The following is a 21,607-nucleotide window of genomic DNA, read 5'->3' on the forward strand; positions in this document are numbered from 1 at the left end:
TCGCCACCATGGCGTATTCATTGCCTTATCTCCCGTATCTTACCTCATTTGCACTCACTGTATATAGATTCTTGTTTTCTTTTTTCTATTGTATTATTGCCTGTATGTTTTGTTTATTCCATGTGTAACTCTGTGTTGTTGTATGTGTCAAATTGCTTTGCTTTATCTTGGCCAGGTCGCAGTTGTAAATGAGAACTTGTTCTCAACTAGCCTACCTGATTAAATAAAGGTGAAATAAAATGAAATAAAAAATAAAAAATACATGTGAAGCCGGGAACTGTCCCCTATTTGTGTGGTGCTAAAACATTTCTAATTTGTCCACGCGCAGAGCTTATGTTCCCTCTCCCCACATGAGAATACGACAATTTACCAAGTTCACTTTCCCCGGATTGCCTAGCTCACACAAAAATGGCTAACATAGGCCTAACCGGAGAAATAAAAAGAAAAGTTAAATAAGGGAATAGACTGCAACACCATCGCTGAAACATCCTGCGTGAGTAAAATCCCCTGTTTGGAAGGACATTAACAGTGTAGATAAATACACAGCCTGCACAAAGTTTTTGATAATCCAGTTAATTATCAGTTGTTTATTACATTAATTCAGGCTTTCGTTCATTAGACCAAAGGCAGGCCATATAAAGTGTAAACCGTTATTGCTGGTAAAATTTTGAGTGGCCAATTAAATAAATGTATCCTATTTTTGAAGCCTATATTTGATTCTCGTAACCTCAAGAGGAATATTTATTTTGCATAGAACACACAACAAGCCGACTAGGCAAATAGATCAACTATTCTACTATGGGGTTGTATGATTTTTCGATTCATTACTCATTTTGAAAAGTAAATGTAGACTGTTACAGCATCTTCAAAGTGCGCCACGGTATAAATATTTTTTCATATTCTATATTTTTTAGGGGGTGGCGCAGTGCCACAGCTAAATGACTGCAGCGAAAACACTGATGTTTACCAAACTCAGCAAAAAAAGAAACGTCCCTTTTTCAGGACCCCGTCTTTCAAAGATAATTCGTAAAAATCCAAATAGCTTCACAGATCTTCATTATAAAGGGTTTAAACACTGTTTCCCATGCATGTTTAATGAACCATAAACAATTAATGAACATGCACCTGTGGAACGGTTGTTAAGACACTAACAGCTTACAGGCGGTAGGCAATTAAGGTCACAGTTATGAAAACTTAGAACACTAAAGAGGCCTTTCTACTGACTCTGAAAAACACCAAAAGAAAGATGCCCAGGGTCCCTGCGCATCTGTGTGAACGTGCCTTAGGCATGCTGCAAGGAGGCATGAGGACTGCAGATGTGGCCAAGGCAATAAATTGTAATGTCTGTACTGTGAGACTCCTAAGACAGAGCTACAGGGAGACAGGACAGACAGCTGATCGTCCTCGCAGTGGCAGACCACGTGTAACAACACCTGCACAGGATCGGTACATCCGAGCATCACACCTGCGTGACAGGTATAGGATGGCAACAACAACTGCCCGAGTTACACCAAGAATGAGGGCTTGTAGGCCTGTTGTAAGGCAGGTCCTCACCAGACATCACCGGCAACAACGTCACCTATGGGCACAAACCCACCGTCGCTGGACCAGACAGGACTGGCAAAAAGTGCTCTTCACTGACGAGTCGAGGTTTTGTCTCACCAGGGGTGAGACAGGGATTCGCGTTTATTGTTGAAGAAATGAGCGTTACACCGAGGTCTGTACTCTGGAACGGGAACGATTTGGAGGTGGAGGGTCTGTCATGGTCTGGGGCGGTGTGTCACAGCATCATCGGACTAAGCTTTTTGTCATTGCAGGCAATCTCTACGCTGTGCGTTACAGGGAAGACATCCTCCTCCCTCATTTGGTACCCTTCCTGCAGGCTCATCCTGACATGACCCTCCAGCATGACAATGCCACCAGCCATACTGCTCATTCTGTGCATAATTTCCTGCAAGACAATGTCAGTGTTCTGCCATGGCCAGCGAAGAGCCCGGATCTCAATCCCATTGAGCACGTATGGGACCTGTTGGATCGGAGGGTGAGGGCTAGGGCCATTCCCCCCAGAAATGTCCGGGAACTTGCAGGTGTCTTGGTGGAAGAGTGGGGTAACATCTCACAGCAAGAACTGGCAAATCTGGTGCAGTCCATGAAGAGGAGATGCTCTGCAGTACTTAATTCAGCTGGTGGCCACACCAGATACTGACTGTTACTTTGATTTTGACCCCCCCCTTTGTCCGGAGACACATTATTCCATTTCTGTTAGTCACTTGTCTGTGGAACTTGTTCAGTTTTTGTCTGTTGTTGAATCTTGTTATGTTAATACAAATATTTATACATGTTAAGTTTGCTGAAAATAAATGCTGTTGACAGCGAGAGGACATTTGTTTTTTTGCCGAGTTTATGTTGTCATAACAGAATGGCCATTCAGTTGTGTTCAGCTTTGGTCTTTGGGGTGTCAATCGCAATCATAAAAGGCTGTATAACATTGACCATTCTTGGCTTGACATTTAACTTTTTTAGCCACTTGTTCTTCGGGTAAGTAGGACTGATGTTTTTACTTGTCCGAAAGCTCAAGTCACTTGTCAAAAAATAAAAATGGTCCGTAACACCATGGGCCAAAAATCTGACTGAAAATTGTGTTGTATGATGCAAGGAACCACTTCAGAAAATAACCTTCATTATTATCACTGTTATTGACACAATGAAAGGCTACTGGTCTCTGATCCCATGTATTATATCTCCTGCCGTAATGGCCTTGAGCAAGGTACTTAACCCCCCACAAAGTAAAATATTGCACTGATAGGCTACTGTACAAAACACATGTGGTCCATCAACCCTCCATCTGGAGAACTACTGGGTGTGCAGGCTTTTGATCCATCCCTGCTCAAACATATTAGAGTCAGCTTATCAAGGTCCTGTTGAGCAGCTGATTTATTTTATTTCTTTATAATGTGGTGTGTTCGAGCAGGGCTGGAGCAAAAGCCTGCACACCCAGTAGCTCTCCTGGACTCTCCAGGAGTGTTGGCCACCCTACAACATAACAATTACCACCTAATACTTTTTATGTTTTTTTAAAATAATTCCCTCATTCAATGAACCAGGGATCAAATGAATAAGGTAAGGTGAGCATGGTAGCTAATTAAGATGTTTATCTATTTGTAAAGTGAAAAATATTCAATGTTCAGGGGAGATCTTGACAGCATAGGAGTTACTTGTCAATCAGGCTATTCAAATAATATTTTTTAACTTTGTCAGAAATACATGGCCAGTATTAAAGAGAGGAGAATCCTAGCCAATTTTGAGCACTTGAGAGACTGTTCTACAACCAGACTAGTAATCAGTGTTGGTTTCATCAACTGCGTGTTGTCCATTTGCAGTTATACTGGAGTGAGGTAGAAAGATATTTTAGGACATCAGACATGACAATGACCTTAATGTATGTTAATAGCTAAATAGTTAACTATCAAGATAACCAGCCAAACTACACTATGTTTTCAATTTGCTGTCTAGTTAGTCGGTTGTATATCATTGTTTTACCTGCTGCGCAATCTCTCTCTCTCTCGCAATTCAATTCAAGGGCTTTATTGGCATGGGAAACATATGTTAAAACATTGCCAAAGCAAGTGAAGTAGATAATAAACAAAAGTGAAATAAACAGTAAAAATTAACAGTAAACATTACACTCACAGAAGTTCCAAAAGAAAAAAGACATTTCAAATGTCATATTATGTCTATATACAGTGTTGTAACGATGTTCAAGGGGAAAATAACTATGGGTTGTATTTACAATGTTGTTTGTTCTTCACTGGTTGCTGTTTTCTTGTGGCAACAGGTAACAAATATTGCTGCTGTGATGGCACACTGGTATTTCACCCAGTAGATATGGGAGTTGATCAAAATTGGGTTTGTTTTCAAATTCTTTGTGGATTGTGTAATCTGAGGGAAATATGTGTCTCTAATATGGTCATACATTTGGCAGGAGGTTAGGAAGTGCAGCTCAGTTTCCACCTCATTTTGTGGGCAGTGTGCACATAGCCTGTCTTCTCTTGAGAGCCAAGTCTGCCTACGGCGGCCTTTCTCAATAGCAAGGCTATGCTCACTGAGTCTGTACACAGTCAAGGTTTTCCTTAAGTTTGAGTCAGTCACAGTGGTCAGGTATTCTGCCACTGTGTACTCTCTGTTTAGGGCCAAATAGCATTCTAGTTTGCTCAGTTTTTTTGTTAATTCTTTCCAATGTGTCAAGTAATTATCTTTTTGTTTTCTCATGATTTGGTTGGGTCTAATTGTGTTGCTGTCCTGGGGCTCTGTGGGGTCTGTTTGTTTGAACAGAGCCCCAGGACCAGCTTGCTTGGGGGACTCTTCTCCATGTTCATCTCTCTGCAGGTGATGGCTTTGTTATGGAAGATTTGGGAATCGCTTCCTTTTAGGTGGTTGTAGAATTTAACGTCTCTTTTCTGGATTTTGATAATTCGCGGGTATCGGCCTAATTCTGCTCTGCATGCATTATTTGGTGTTTTACGTTGTACACTGAGGATATTTTTGCAGAATTCTGCATGCAGTCTCAATTTGGTGTTTGTCCCATTTTGTGAATTCTTGGTTGGTGAGTGGACCCCAGACCGCACAACCATAAAGGGCAATGGGTTCTATAACTGATTCAAGTATTTTTAGTCAGATCCTAATTGATATGTCAAATTGTATGTTCCTTTTGATGGCATAGAAGGCCCTTCTTGCCTTGTCTCTCAGCTCGTTCACAGCTTTGTGGAAGTTACCTGTGGCGCTGATGTTTAGGTTGAGGTATGTTTTGTTTTCTTGTGCTCTAGGGCAATGGTGTCTAGATGGAATTTTGTATTTATGGTCCTGGCAACTGGACCAAGAATACTGGACCACAAGTACTCTCCTCTGGTAACCGTCCGCTGGCACACACGCAGGTGATGCACACACCATGACTTTTCTAAGATTTTCATTGACCAAAAATTTGCTCAAACTGGGCAAATAACTCGCTAGTAATTATTATCAACAAATGTGCCAACGCGGCTCACTTTGATCTCAAACACATCTCGCGACTGCATGATTGAAAGACTGCTGGTGCCTGCCAATGCAGGCCTATAATAATTATACTCTGACGTGCTCTGCAGAGATTGGGAGAACAATGAGCAAAACATTGCATCAATTCTGATCCAGTTATGATCAAAGTAGCCTATTTGTTTGATATTGTGATAAAAAATTCATGCAATTTTTTTTATTTTTTTTTATTTACTTGCCCCAGGCAAGCGGACAAGCGTTAATATCGAGCCCTGCCGTGGCAACTACAATCAGTTGCAGTCTACAATCATGTTTGATATAGTGGACTGGATTATGCACTGCGTATACAAAACATTAGGAACACCTGCTCTTTCCATGACACAGACTGACCAGAGGAATCCAGGTGAAAGCTTTGATCCCTTATTGATGTCCCTTGTTAAATCCACTTCAATCAGTGTAGATGAAGGGGAGGAGACGGGTTAAAGAAGGATTTTTAAGCCATGACACAATTGAGAGATGGATTATGTCTTGCCCATTCACCCTCTGAATGGCAGAGATACAAAAAATGTAAGTGCCTTTTGAAGGGGGATAGGTGGCCAGGCACACCGGTTTGTGTCAAGAACTGTAACTCAACAATTTTCCATGTGTATTAAGAATGGTCCGCCACGCAAAGGATATCCAGCCAACTTGAAACAACTGTGGGAACCATTGGAGTCAACATGGGCCAGGATCCCAATGGAACGTTTTCGACACCTTGTAGAGTCCATGCCCCAACGAATTGAGGCTCTTGTGAGGGCAAAAGGGCCGTGTGCAACTCAGTGTTAGGAAGGTTTTTCCTAATATACTAGTACATACTCTGTACATGGACCCAAACTGGAGAACGAGTGTAGCCAGGTAGTGCTGCATTTCTCCTCCGGGTTTGGCGCCTAGTGCCTAGTACTGAACGTGACCCTGATGTCTACAGAGTAAAACCAACCTCCATGGTATTCTCCTGATCACTACGGGTCAGTAACCAAAGGTGTTGCGTCTCTTGGCAATAGAGTTGGTAAAGGTGGACAAAGGGCGAGGAGAGGGACAGTTGAGACTAAAGTGCGACCGATATGAGAATTTTGGGACCCATACTGATTTTTAGGGAGGTTAAAGTTACCGATATATCTACCGATATGTTTTTTTAGAGGTGGAATGAAAAACATACTTTTTTTTTTTAAAGGCCCCCTTCAGAGGAAGTTGCTGCCACTATTTCGACCTAATTCCTTTCCTGGTGCAGAAATGCTCATTTAGTTCCACCCTCGGAACAAGGACGTATGGCTCCTTATAAATATTGATTAATCGGGTGTGCACATCTCCACCTTCCGACATGTGCATAGCCCATGCAGTCTCTGACACAGCCCACACTCCGTGATTTGTAAACAAACCAAACAGCCAGTCTCAGGGAAGCTTAGCTATGGAGCACAGCACTGTTAATGGTAACGTTAGCTACGACATGGTGAATGACCATCCACTCTCCTCCTCCCTCGTCTGCAACGGAATTTAATGATCAAGGATGAATACAGAGTTTAGCAGTAATACTGGAGTTTTACCAGCAAAGCTAGAGGTTAGCTAACCTAGCTACTCCCTAGACCAAAAAAGCTAGCAAGCTACCGGTAACTATTAGCAACTGGATAATTGGTTACAAAGCAGCAGCGCCCCTCGCATTAAGGCATTAGAAAAATATATATAGTTTATTAGGTACACCCATTTAGTACCTGGTTGGACCCCCCTTTGCCCCCAGAACAGCCTGACGACTTTGGGCATGGATTCTATAAGGTGTTGGAAATGTTTCACAGGGATGTTGGTCCATGCTGATGCGATGGCCTCACGAAGTTGCGATGGCATCATGCTGTGAACAGCCCATTCCATCTCATCCCAAAGAGGCTCTATTGGGTTTGGTCAGCAACAATGTTCAGATACGCTGTGGCGTTCATTCGTTGCTTAATTGGTATCAAGGGACCTAACATGTGCCAGGAAAACATTCCCCACACCATTACACCACCACCACCAGCCTGTACCGTTGACACCAGGCATTATGGGGCCATAGACTCATACTGCTATGCCAAATCCTGACTCTGCCATCAGCATGACGCAACAGGAACCGGGATTTGTCGGCCCAGGCAATGTTTTTCCACTCGTCTATTGTCCAGTGTTGGTGAAGCCGCTTCTCCTTGTTTTTAGCTGATAGGAGTGGAACCCAGTATGGTCGTCTGCTGCAGTAGCCCATCCATATGACAAGGATCGACGAGATGTGCGTTCCGTGATGCCTTGCAGGATTTGAGTTGGTTATGTAAACATTATTAGAACAGGCATTGTATGATAAATAGAACAAAACGTGGTACCATTCTGTGATATTTTTCAAAACAATTTCATCCACATCCTCACTTTGTCAATATTACAATATTGCTGCTTGCTCAGCCCCTGTCCTTGGTCTGCATCACACAGCCCGGGAGGACTCAGTCCTGTAAGACACATGAAACGCATATAGTCTGGTCCATACATTACCCACTGCGCATCATCACCTGGGTCAAGCCACCCATGATTGTCCAGTCTTGTTGTTGTCCTGACTCTACTTTACTTGACCTTGGTGGTGTATGGATTTTAGCAGGGTTGGGCAATCATGGACAATGACCTGATTAGCATTTTTTGGGAGAGAGAATCCTCTCTTCTGGGCGTGTGTGAGTTATGTTATTTTCAGTGGCAGGCCTGCACTCTGGACAAACTTCAGTGAGGCTGTTGACTCCTGAAACACAGACACAAAGGTGGAGTTAGTGAAAAGTTACATAGTCTGTCAGTCATGGATCAATGTATAGCCTAAGTTCTATGAACTTGACAATGACATACTCAAGCATTCTCTGTGGAGAGGAAGGTATCTGGCCATTTTACCTTTATTTAACTAGGCAAGTCAGTTAAGAACAAATTCTTATTTTCAATGACGGCCTAGGAACAGTGGGTTAACTGCCTTGTTCAGGGGCAGAACAACAGATTTTTACCTTGTCAGCTCAGGGATTCGATTTAGCAACCTTTCGGTTACTGGTCCAACACTCTAACCACAAGGCTACCTGCCGCCCCATGGTTTCACATCTGTGGCCATGCATAGCAGAGGGGTTGGGAATGGGTAACCTAAGATAAAATGCCACATAGGCAGCAACAATATTAGGTCTCACATTTTGGTGGCTGTTGGAATGGTATTCTGCTAAACACAGAAGTGCAACATTGAGGGATTAACTAATTTCATCAGCTATATACACCCAATCTCTCATCTTTGATAGCAAGCTAGCTTGCTAATTAAAACATAATTATGTTTTGTCCTTACAACTTTACTTGAACTGTAGTTTTTATATTACTTTGCAGTATTTTGTGTCACATTGGCCAGCAAGCACACATTCCCTTTGATAGCTATGTTTATTACTGTGGAGACAACTTGCAGTTTTAGAGACAGCTTCGTGTTTTGTAACATGAAAACGGTGTAGTCACGTTAGTACTGGTAAAGCAGTGATTTACTCGGTGCCTTCAGAAAGTATTCACACCCCTTGAGTTTTTCCACATTTTCTTGTGTTACAGCCTGAATATAAAATCAGTTTTTTTTCCCCCCACTGGCCTACATCCAATAATACCCCATAATGTCAGTTAAATTATGTTTTTAGAAATGTTTACAAATGAATGAAAAGCTGAAATGTCAGTGCAATATTTTACTTTGTATTCAACCCCTTTGTTTTGGCAAACCTAAATAAGTTCAGGAGTAAAAATTTGCTAAAGTCACGTATTAAGTTGCATGGATTCACTCTGTGTGTAATAATAATGTTTAACAATTTTATATATATATATATATATTTTTGTGTTTTACCCTCTTCTTCTCCCCAATTTTGATCTCGTCTCATCGCTGCAACTCCCCAACGGGTTTGGGAGGCGAAGGTCGAGTCATGCGCCCCCTGAAACATGACCCGCTGAACCGCGCTTCTTAACACCTGCCTGCTTAACCCGGAAGCCAGCCAATTGTGCTCCACCCTATGGGACTCCCGATCACAGCCAGTTGTGATACAGCCCAAGATCGAACCCGGGTCTGTAGTGACACTTCTAGCACTGCAATGCAGTGCCTTAGACCGCTACCCCACTCGGGAGGCCCCCTTAACTTGATTTTTATAATGACTGCCTAATTTCTGTATCCCACACATACAATTATCTGTAAGGTCGAGCAGTGAATTTCAAGCACAGATTCAACCACAAAGACCAGGGAGGTTTTCCAATGCCTCGCAAAGAAGGGAATCTATTGGTAGATGGGTAAAAAAAAAACATTGAATATACCTTTGAGCATGGTGAAGTTATTAATTACACTTTGGATGGTCACTACAAAGGTGCAGGCGTCCTTCCTCACTCAGTTGCCGGAGAGGAAGAAAACCGCTCAGGAATTTCACATTGAGGCCAATGGTGATTTTAAATAGTTAGAGTTTAATGGCTGTGATAGGAGAAAACTGAGGATGGATCAACAACATTGTATTTACTCCACAATACTAACCTAATTGACAGAGTGAAAAGAAGGAAGCCTGTACAGAATAAAAATCTATCTTTTTAAAGTCACTAAAGTAAAACCGAGAAAAATGTGCTTTATGTCCTGAATACAAAGCGTTATGTTTGGAGCAAATCCAACACATCACTGACTACCACTCTTGATATTTTCAGGCATGGTGGTGGCTGCATCGTGATATGGGTATGCTTGTCATCGGCAAGGACTAGGGAGAATAGAGCTAAGCACAGGCAAAATCCTAGAGGAAAACCTGGTCCCGTCTGCTTTCCATTAGACACTGGGAGACAAATTCATCTTTCAGCAGGACAATAACCGAAAACACAAATATACACACAAATATTACCTGGGTTTTACCTGAGCTCGTTAATAATTCTTTTGTAATCAACCAGGTAGCCTAAACAGAGGTTGGCAGTGTTCCTATTTCTTCACATACATACAGCTTGTACCTGGGATACCTGCACTCAACATGTTTATTATGGACTAGGCTTATGGTAGGTTACTCCTAATAACATGTGCTTTGTTTGTGTAGGTGCAGGACAGGTGGTAGCAGCCTAAATGATGGATGGGGAATTGAAGCCCAAGCCTGGGGTAGTGGAGGGGAGCACAACCCCAGCCCCAGAAGAGGAACCAATGGACACAGACACCACTCGCTCCTCAGAGAAAACCACACCCCCCACTGGATCCCAGGCTCCCGTCACCACGGTAACAGAGGAACCCTCCAGGGTTCCGGAGAATAATGACAATGATGATGATGTGGTGCTGGTGGAAGAGGCCCCATCTCCCTCAGGGAAACAGCCCCCCACCCCCTCTGCTACTCCCCCTTCCCATGCTGGCACCCCCGCAGACTGCACTGAGCCCCGCCCCTCAGAAACAGAAACCACGGCAACGGTAAACACGACAACCGCCGCAGCAGCAGCCCCCTTCAAAAAACCCACTCCACCTGCCACCTCATCAGCACCATCCACAGAACCCATCGTCATTGACGATGAGGAGGATCCCGGGCACAGAGGCTCTTCTTTACTGGCCACAGCCAGAGGCCCCTCCTCTTCGTACAGCGGAGGTATCCTGAGCAGCACGGAGCCGGACTCTGAGATAAAGATTGGCAACGTCACAACGCTGGGGCCCTCTGCCGTCGCCACGGCAGCTACAGCAGCCGAGCCAGTGGCAGAGCCTGAGAGGGACATGAACCTGATGATCACCAGTGTGACGTCGCTGCAAGGCGGGGTGGGGGTCGGGGGGTCGGGTGTTGCGGAGAAGGGCTTGCAGATTAGCAGCACCTTCAGTCTGAACCCTGAGGCCCGGAGCTCCATCAGCACTACCAGGCCCCCAGCCACTTTCAACCCTGGCAGGGTCAGCAACACCTCCACCACTAGCCAGCCTGTACAGAACGGAGACACAGGAACCCACCAGAGGCCTGGTAGTAAACACAAACTCATATGGTTTTAACACTATTGTGCTGAACCATTCAATGCTGGCTTACAGCATCTTTTCACATTGCACCTGTTACGTTGTTTCTTCAGGTCTGCTAAACTTTGTTTGTGTTTTTCCTCTCCACAGATTCGTGGATATCCCAGTCGGCCTCGTTCCCACGGAACCAGAAACAGACGGGGGTGGACTCTCCATCGCCAACCGCCTCTCTGCCCAAACCGCCTGGCCCCTCCCCCTCTGGCTCCCAGAACCCCCCTCGCACTGTCAAGGTGACCTGCGCCAATTGTAAGAAGCCTCTGAAGAAAGGCCAGACGGCTTACCAGCGGAAAGGATCCACTCACCTGTTCTGTTCCACCACCTGCCTCTCTGCCTTCTCACACAAACCCACCCCTAAGAAGAGCTGCACCATGTGCAAAAAGTAAGAAGTGTCGCTGTGTGTGTGTGTGTTGATATATCTCATTTTCTACTTTATTTCTAGTGTGTGTGTTAACGTGTCTTCCAGGGACATCACTACAATGAAGGGCACGATAGTGGCACAGGTGGACTCCAGTGAGTCGTTCCAGGAGTTCTGCAGTACCGGCTGTCTGGGAGCCTACGAGAACAAACAGAACCCACCCAAGTCCTCTCTCAAAACCAAGTGCACTGTCTGCGGCAAGCTCACTGAGGTCAGTGCAACACACTACACCAGGGATGGGCAATTTTGATGGGAGTTGGGGCCACAAAAAACATGCATTCCCACATGTGCGTACCCCCCACCACATTGCAAGCATAACACTTTAGCAGCCCCTCTCTTGACAGTGGAGAGAACATTTTTAAGTTTTAGAGTTAATATTTTAGAGTTAATATGGTATCTGAGTGAGACTGACTAACAAAATGAATGGGGTCCCCCGGCCAGGAATTTGACCCTGATTACTTAGATTAGGGATGGGCAAATTTGATGGGGGCGGGGGCCACAAAAAATCTATTGGCTCGCGGCAGGGTTTTCGTTAGCCGGTAATAGCTTGCTTTTGGCCCATTTAAAAAAGAAATAATAATGTATAATTGAAATCCAATAAATGAACTTGGCTCCAACCAATTGTCCGGGAGAAGAATAAAACATTTACAAAACATATACTTAATTGTTTGAAATCTGAATGTTATTATGTCTTCAAAGTAGCCTAGCCAAAATCAGATCATATCCAAGGAGGCAATTATTTTATATCAACTTTCTTTCATTGTCCTGTAGCAGAAGGCACAATCCTAGTCATATTAGCAACCAATGCTAGTTGTTGCATATTAGATCTCCCCTCTTTAAAATGTTCTAACGGATTGCATGTGCAGTGCCCTTTTGACACAGTGTGCAGTGGCTATCGAAGGTGAGCATTTGCCCACTGAGTCGGTTACGATGCCGAACTGCAGTCAGACATCTGTGACATTGTGTTGTGTGACAAAACTGCACATTTTAGAGTGGCCTTTTATTGTCCCCTGCACAAGGTGCACCTGTGTAATGAGCATTCTGTTTAATCAGCTTTTTGATATGCCACACCTGTCAGCTAGATGGATTATATTGGCAAAGGAGAAATCTCACTAACAGGGATGTAAACAAATTTGTACACCACATTTTAGAAAAAATAAGCTTTTAAAAAGCATGGAACATTTCTGGGATATTTTATTTCAACTCATGAAACATGGGACCAACACTTCAAATCAAAACACATTTTATTTGTCACATGTGCCGAATACAAGTTATATGCTTACTTACAAGCCCTAAATCAACAATGCAGTTTAAAAAAAAAAAAATGCTAAGAAAGTATTGACTAAAATAAACTGAAGTAAAAAAACTAAAAGAAAAAAAAAAGAAAAATAACTAATAATTAAGGAGCAACAATAAAATAGCAGTAGCGAGGCTATATACAGGGGGTACCGGTACAGAGTCAATGTGCACAGGTTAGTTGAGGTAATTATGGTAAGTTGTAGAGGTAGTGACTATGCATGGATAATAAACAGAGTAGCAGCAGTGTAAAAATGGGGGGGGGGGGAACAATGCTAATAGTCCAGGTAGCCATTTGATTAGCTGTTCAGGAGTCTTATGGCTTGGGGGTAGAAGCTGTTGAGAACCCTTTTGGACCTAGACTTGGCGCTCCGGTACCGCTTGCCGTGCGGTAGCAGAGAGAACAGTCTATGACTAGGGTGGCTGGAGTCTTTGTCCATTTTTAGGGCCTTCCTCTGAAACCGCCTGGTATAGAGGTCCTGGATGGCAGGAAGCTTGGCCCCAGTGATGTACTGGGCCGTATGCACTACCCCCTGTAGTGCCTTGCTGTCAGAGGCCGAGCAGTTGCTATACCAGGCGGTGATGCAACCAGTCAGGATGCTCTCAATGCTTCAGCTGTAGAACTTTTTGAGGATCTGAGGACCCATGCCAAATCTTTTCAGTCTCCTGAGGGGGAATAGGCATTTTCGTGCCCTCTTCATAACTGTCTTGGTGTGTTTGGACCATGATAGTTTGTTGGTGATGTGGACACCAAGGAACTTGAAGCTCTCAACCTGCTCCAATACAGCCCCATCGATGAGAATGGGGGCGTGCTTGGTCCTCCTTTTCCTGTAGTCCATGTTGTTTATATTTTTGTTCAGTGTATATGTGATTAAAAGTCTCATTAAAGTTTGGCTACATTTTCTGGCACCTCCCTCCTGTCAGCACCTGTCTGGACATTACAAACTGTAGCCAACACACATAGGCTATCACCTAGACTTTGACATGTAGGCAAATGATTTATGTACATTTACATACACTTTTATGTTTTTCTAAACAGAATAGCTTGTGGTTTTCAAATCAATTGAATTGGCTATTTTGGTTAATGGCCTTGGTGCCCTGGCAGATGGCCTTGGTGCCCTGGCAGATGGCCTTGGTGCCCTGGCAGATGGCCTTGGTGCCCTGGCAGATGGCCTTGGTGTGCTGACAGATTGGGCACCTCTTGAAGGCCAAATGGCCTTGCCCCTAAAATCACGGAATTCCAGGCCTGCCCCTAAGTGAAATGTTGTTTCTCAACCGATACCCCTCCCGTATCTTTAGTGGTTTACAGCACACAGCGCTTCACACTGTTTGACTGGAAGAGAGATGTGTGCTGGCAGCTGAAAATAACTTTTTTGTGATCAAGGATTAAAAAAAAAATGTATTCTTGTGTCATTTGGCAAATTCTCCATATCCGTTATAATACTCATTTTGGCAGAAAAACTACTGAATGCACAACCAAATGTTGAAATTGCACCTTGTGTATTCTACTATTCTAACTCTCAACTGAGTTCCTAAAAATAAAAAATACACATTATTTTTTGTAGGGGTGGAAATTGATCCACAGGCCTAAAAAAGGGGGCCCATCAATGTCTTAGATCAAAAGAAGTGGGTAGGGGTCGATTTGGACAGAGTATATTCCACTCACTCTCCCTCCAACATGGCTGCCGACGGCACAATTTCTCATCCACTGTGTCTGTCCAAGCCTTGAGCCTGGTGTCCATGGTTACTGCATGGAAAACAGTTGGCATCAAAATGGAGGGTGGTTCCCATCTGACCATGGAACAGTTTATAAACAACCACAACAACATCAGCCAGCCACCAGCTAGAATCTCACACCGATCTCACCCATTGCCTGTGTATTCATTCAATATGATTGAATTTTCACACGTTATTATAAATCATTCTTTTTATTCCTTTTCCTCATATCAGATCCGCCATGAGGTGAGCTTCAAGACGGTCACCCATAAAATATGCAGCGATGCCTGTTTCAACCGTTACCGCATGGCCAACGGGCTCATCGTGAACTGCTGTGAGCAGTGTGGTGAATACCTGCCCAGCCGCGCCACTGCCAACCACTTTCTCATCATCGACGGCAAGCAGAAACGCTTCTGCTGCCAGAACTGTATGCAGGATTACAAGGAGGTAACAGCCAGTCAGAACTGTATGCAGGATTACAAGGAGGTAACAGCCAGTCAGAACTGTATGCGGGATTACAAGCAGGTAACAGCCAGTCAGAACTGTATGCAGGATTACAAGCAGGTAACAGCCAGTCAGAACTGTATGCGGGATTACAAGCAGGTAACCGCTAGAATGTATCAGGGATTACAAGCACATAACAGACAGTCAGAAGTGTATCAGGGATTACAAGCAGGTAGCAGCCAGTCAGAAGTGTATCAGGGATTACAAGCAGGTAACAGCCAGTCAGAAGTGTATCAGGGATTACAAGCAGGTAACAGCCAGTCAGAAGTGTATCAGGGATTACAAGCAGGTAACAGCCAGTCAGAAGTGTATCAGGGATTACAAGCAGGTAACAGCCAGTCAGAAGTGTATCAGGGATTACAAGCAGGTAACAGCCAGTCAGAAGTGTATCAGGGATTACAAGCAGGTAACAGCCAGTCAGAAGTGTATCAGGGATTACAAGCAGGTAATAGATATAATATGTCAGGGACTACAAGCACATAAGAGAGTCAGAACTTTAACAGGGATTACAAGCAGGTAAAAACCCAGGCTGAGTCAACCAGCCTTTCTCTGGTGTTCCCTTATGCATCCCGCTGAGTGTAACATGACGATGACGCAGTGTTAATTTCGTCGACAAAAATATTCGTCAAACACCTATTTTTCAGTGGCAATTGACAAGACTATAACTGACTAAATAAAAATAAAAAATGTATTTCAGTTTACTCTGGAGAGATTGAGAGCTTTTCAGTGATGAGCACAATTAATATTAGCCGCGCATGTGTGCAACGCGGTTCTGTTCAGCAGTGGGAAGGACGCGTCACACCCAGTAAACACAGCCTACATCAGCTGGTGAGCTGCGGAGGAGCAAAAGCTGAGTGTAGGCAGACAGGCTTTGCTCTGGCTCCACCTCCAATTATACACATCTCGTAGGCGACTCTCTTGCTTCACCTAAGCTAACCAGTCACCACCAGCCTTCTAGTTAACCACCCTTTTCCTGGTTAAGAAGCATGAAATTACACTGCGTGCACAATTATTAGGCAAATTGTATTCCTCGGGATTAATTTTATTGTTGAACGAACACAATGCTCTCAGTCAATCCAAAATGTTATGGAACCTCAAACCTGAATGTTTAACAAAGGAAAAGTGAGTTTTGTCTTTCTCAGGGAAATATATAAGTGTGCACAATTATTAGGCAACTATTAGTGTGCAGAATTATTAGGCAACTAAATTACAAAACTCATTTCTCTCAACTCACTTGTTTATTCTCAATTTTTAGAGTAAGTGTAACAGATAAGTAACACAAAATGACAATTATATAACATTTTTGGCCTTTCAAAAATATTCAGTGACCAATATAGCCACCCTTATTTTCAATAATTGCCATGAGCCTTCCATCCATGGAGTCTGTCAGTTTCTTGATCTGTTCACGATCAATTTTCGCTGAAGCAGCAACCACAGCTTCCCAAATGCTGTTCAAAAAGGTGTATTGTCTTCCATCACTGTAAATCTCACGTTTGAGAAGGGCCCACAAGTTCTCAATAGGATTTAAGTCAGGTGAGGAAGGGGGCCAGGTCGTTATTCAGGCATCTTTGAGGCCCTTGCTGGCTAGCCAAGCAGTGGAGTACTTGGATGCATGTGATGGAGCATTGTCCTGCATAAAGATCATGGCCTTCTAGAATGCTGAGGACTTCTTCCTGTACCACTGTTTGACGAAATAATCTTCCAGAAACTGGCAGTAGGTTTGGGAGTTGAGTTTCAGTCCATCTTCAACCCGAAAAGGTCCAACTACCTCATCCTCAATGATAGCAGCCCATACCAGTACCCCTCCTTCACCTTGCTGGCACCTGACTCAAAGTGGTGCCCTGTGTCCATTACTGATCCAGCCACGGGCCCATCCATTTGGTCCATCAAGAGTCACTTTCATTTCATCTGTCCATAAAACCTTAGAAAAATCTGTCTTCAGTTATTTCTTTGCCCAATCTTGATGCTTCAACTTGTGAATCTTATTCAGTGGTGGTCTTGTTTCAGTCTTCTTGACCTTGGCCATGTCTCTGAGCGCTTGACACCTTGTACTTCTGAACACTCCAGGTAGGTTGCAGTTCTGGAATTCGGTGGCACTGGAGGATAATGGGTTCCTGGTAGTTTGACGTTTAATTCTTCTCAAGTCTTTTGCAGTTAATTTGCGCCTTTTCTTCCCAATGCATTTTTTTGCGCCCCAGTTGACTATTCGCAACAAAACGTTTGAATGTCCGGTGGTCACACCTCAATAGTTTAGCTATTTAAAGAGTGTCACATCCGTCTGAAAGGCATTTTGCATTTTTGGTTTTCCAGTGTCAGTTAAATGTATTTTTTGGCCCATTTTACCTGAGGTAATGAGGCTGAATAATAATTATGCACACCTTGATATAAGGTGTTATTCACTTTCGCCACACCCTCCCTCATTACACAAATACATATCACCTGAAAATGATTAAATCCAATAAGCATTCAAGTTTATATGGTTTGGAGTTCGAAAATGTGAATAGAAACAATGATAAGATCAGAATACTCACTTGCCTAATAATTGTGCACGCAGTGTAAAAACAATAGCAGCATTGAGTTTAATAGTAAAACAACAGATCATTGTTTCTCTCCTTTGAGTAGGCTATAGAAAAGTAGGCTGTCTTTGAATTTGTAGTCTTGCTCAACCCTCCCACTTTTCCCACTGTATTTCATATACAGGTTCTGTATCCAATGTAGCCAAATCTACCTCTTTTCCTCAGAAAAAACGGCTTCATTCTAGCCCATAGGCTACCTTATAAAAGACGGTAGCCTCTCCATCGTGCATTGGCGGGACGCATTTTACATTCATTAAGCATATCATGGGCCATTTTAACAGCAGTGATCCAATATATGGATAGCCACTATCTCCGCTCTCATGTCAGTGCTAGCAAGCAGGCTAGGTAGTGCTAGGTATCAACAGTAGTGAACTTCGATTGCTCAATAGCAACACAATGTCGTGGAGCATGCAACAAATATTTCTTTAGCGTTTTTCAACTGAACGTTTTCCTGGTAACATTACCAGTAGCCTATATGCAAAAATGTGGTGGTACAGAAAGAAAGGAAAAGGGATAGAAAACAATTGATTGACTGAATTCCTCTTGCCACTACGCTATATCTTACTGGGTAAATAACTTTTTTATTTTGAGTTAATTTGGACCCAGTGACTCAGACATGACTTCAGCCTAGGGACTCGTGACTCGGACTCAAGCACAGGGGACTTGGGACTTGATTTGGACTCTAGGTTTAGTGACTCGACTACATCACTGGGCGAAACATTCATTAGCTCCCGTTCAGTCATTAGCCCCTGTTCTACGTTTGGACATCAATGTGACTGTGGTGTCTGTGGAATGTTGATAACAATGGCAATGACGCGACCGAGGGATGGAGGTGCAACCCATACTACTTTGCCAATACTTTGCTGCACAATCTGGTGATTGTGCTACTCTTTCTCTCTCCTTTGACTAAAATCTCCAACTGTTTTAGTCAGTTTGACATTAACTACACTAAATCATTATTCAAATGACACAAATTTGACTTAATTATATTTCAGACTAGACTAAATCTAAAAAAGATTGGCAAAGTTAACACTGCGATGATGGCCCAATTCACAAGTTTTGTGTACCTCTGTGGCAACAGGACACATTGATATTTGTTAACAGTAGTATCTGTCTTGGATGCTTTTCATAAAGTTATGTCACATGTCTACAAATACAGTGCCTTCAGGAAGTATTCATACCCCTTGACTTATTCCACATTTCGTTGCGTTACAGCCTGAATTCAAAATGGATTAAATATACACTACTGTTCAAAAGTTTGGGGTCACTTAGAAATGTCCTTGTTTTTGAAAGAAAAGCTATTTTTTTGTCCATTAAAATAACATCAAATTGATCAGAAATGCAGTGTAGACATTGTTAATGTTGTAAATGACTTGTAGCTGGAAATGGCAGATTTTTTAAAAAAATGTAATTTTATTTTTTAAATTGAATATCTACATAGGCGTACAGTAGGCATACCATTTTTGCAGTATTACTTTAGTGCATTGTTGCAAACAGGATGCATGTTTTGGAATATTTTTATTCTGTACAGGCTTCCTTCATTCGTTCTGTCAATTAGGTCAGTTTCGTGGCGTAACTACGATGTTGTTCGTCCATCCTCAGTTTTCTCCTATCACAGCCATTAAACTCTGTAACTGTTTTAAAGTCACAATTGGCCTCATGGTGAAATCCCTGAGCGGTTTCCTTCTTATCCAGCAACTATGTTAGGAAGGACACCTGCCACTTTGTAGTGACTGGGTGTATTGATACACCATCCAAAGTGTAATGAATAACTTCACCATGCTCAAAGGAATATTCAATAGCTTTTTTTTTTGCTTTTTTTCCCATCTAACAATAGGTGGCCTTTTTTGCAAGACATTGGAAAATCTCCCTGGTCTTTGTGGTTGAATCTGTGTTTTGAAATTCACTGCTCGACTGAGGGACCTTACAATTATCTGTATGTCAAAAATCATGTTTAACACTATAATTTGCACACAGAGTGAGTCCATGCAATTTATTATGTGGCTTGTTAAGTTAATTATTACTTCTGAATGTATTTAAGCATGACATAACAAAAGGGTTGAATACTTATTGACTCAAGACATTTCAGCGTTTCATTTTTTCTTAATTTCTGAACATTTTCCCCCCAAAATATTCCACTTTGACATTATGGGGTATTGTATATAGGTCAGTGACCACAACATCTCAATTTAATCCGTTTAAAATTCAGGCTAGAACACAACAAAATGTGGAAAAATTCAAGGGGTATGAATACTTTCTGAAGGCAATGTATTTGTATTCCCTTATTCCTCTAGCCCCACTCTAAGATGGCAATGTGTACTGGCTGTAGTACCATGGCCAAGTCTAGTGAAGTCACTCACTGCATCGGGGCCAGCGGCATCATGGAACCATACTGCTCCACAGCCTGCGTGAACAAGACCAAGATCGCCAGCACCGCTACCACTACCACTGTCCTCGGTTAGTATTTGTTTATACCTCACCATCAGTGCATCACTGTCCTCAATTTTCACTTTTCTACTTGGATTATAGTTTAACTTTCTGAATTGAACCCTGTCTCACACATTTACATTTGAGTCATTTAGCAAACACTCTTATCCAGAGCGACTTACAGGAGCAATTAGGGTTAAGTGCCTTGCTCAAAGGAACATTGACAGATTTTTCACCTAGTCTGCTCAGGGATTTGAACCAGCAACCTTTCAGTTGCTGGCCCAACGCTCTTAACCGCTAGGCTACCTGCCACATATTAGTGCACTGCCACTCTCATTCTCCAGTGAGCCCACATCTTACGTCATTCACACTGACTGTTGGTGTGGTTTCTTTGATGTGTGGGATGTGGTATATGTGGTAGTCAAAGTTGTATCATTTTCTTCTGTGTACATATGCGTTGGTGTGTGGGTGCAGTACAGCAAGTACAATTATAAAGGTGCTGGTACTTACAGTACCTACATTTGATCATACCGTGTGTAGGAAGGTTATGTGTCAAGGGGTAGTTTTGTTCCTTTGCAGACTCGGAGCCCACATGCCACTTCTGTAAGAAGACATCGTTACCTCAGTACCAGGCCACGCTGCTTGAGGGGAATGTCCTAAACTTCTGCAGCTCAACGTGTGTCACCAAGTTTCAGGTATGTACTGATATCACCTTGTTAACCAGGACAAAACATTTGAATAAGAATTATAAAGGCCTACTGACAGTTAGGTTTCACGTTAGAAAGAACATGTCTAGCCTCCCGAGTGGCACAGTGGTCTAAGGCACTGCGTTGCTGTGCTACGGAGGTCCTGGTTCGAGTCCAGGCTCTGTCGCAGCCCAGCGTCGTCTGGGTTAGGGGAGGGTTTGGCCGGGAGGAATGTTCTTGTCCCATCGCGCACTAGTGACTCCTGTTTTGGGCCGGGCGCAATGCAAGCTAACACAGTCGCCAGGTGTATGCTGTTTCCTCTGACACATTGGTGCGGATGGCTTCCGGGTTAAGCAGGCATTGTGTTAAGAAGCAGTGCAGCTTGGCGGGGTCGTGTTTCGGGGGACGCATGGCTCTCGACCTTCGCCTCTCCCAAGTCCGTACGGGAGTTGCAGCGATGGGACAAGACTACCAATTGGATACCATGAAATTGGGGAGAAAAAGGAGTAAAAAAAATCAAAATAAGAAAGAACATGTCTAGTGCAGTGCAACTAAACAATTAAAAAGTCCCTCACTTTCTGGTTACCTTATCTAGTTTCCTGCAGCTCAAGGAAATGTTTCTTTCCCTCTCTTCAGAATGCAAACATTCAAACAGTAACCAATGGACAGGCTCCCCTGTCTACAACGAACCACAACATCCAGCTCAAATGTAATTACTGTCGAGGAGCATTCAGCCTGAAGCCTGAAACCCTGGAGTGGGAGGTACATTCACTTTGTGGTCATGAACTTGGTTTATATAACACAATTATATTATATTTTTAGTTGTAGTTTTTTTCTTCAGAAAATTGACCATTAAAGTTAATTGTGCACCTTTTCTGTTGAAGTCTGTGAGTGTACATGCTTAACCTCTCCCTCTGTGTCCAGGATATATATCAAGTGG

At 43.1% G+C, this 21,607-nt stretch overlaps 1 protein-coding gene across 4 annotated transcripts in view; it reads left to right on the forward strand.

Moving 5' to 3' along the window:
* Window positions 1-21,607, forward strand: part of zmym2 (zinc finger, MYM-type 2) — a 45,085-nt gene that overhangs the window by 12,290 nt on the left and 11,188 nt on the right. Inside the window, exons 1-8 of one of the 4 annotated variants that reach the window (XM_082969103.1) lie at window positions 8,952-9,116; window positions 10,110-10,997; window positions 11,138-11,426; window positions 11,511-11,673; window positions 14,709-14,960; window positions 19,849-20,011; window positions 20,561-20,676; window positions 21,304-21,429. In XM_082969103.1, the coding sequence (XP_082825229.1) occupies window positions 10,136-10,997; window positions 11,138-11,426; window positions 11,511-11,673; window positions 14,709-14,960; window positions 19,849-20,011; window positions 20,561-20,676; window positions 21,304-21,429 (1,971 nt within the window). In that variant the 5' untranslated portion in view covers window positions 8,952-9,116; window positions 10,110-10,135. Of the gene's footprint in view, window positions 1-8,951; window positions 9,117-10,109; window positions 10,998-11,137; window positions 11,427-11,510; window positions 11,674-14,708; window positions 14,961-19,848; window positions 20,012-20,560; window positions 20,677-21,303; window positions 21,430-21,607 lie in introns of those variants that run through there. The other 3 variants (XM_045707289.2, XM_014174038.3, XM_014174040.3) reach the window with 3 other exon arrangements.

Source organism: Salmo salar, chromosome 25 (assembly GCF_965601325.2).
Source record: "Salmo salar chromosome 25, fSalSal1, whole genome shotgun sequence".
NCBI lineage: Eukaryota > Metazoa > Chordata > Actinopteri > Salmoniformes > Salmonidae > Salmo > Salmo salar.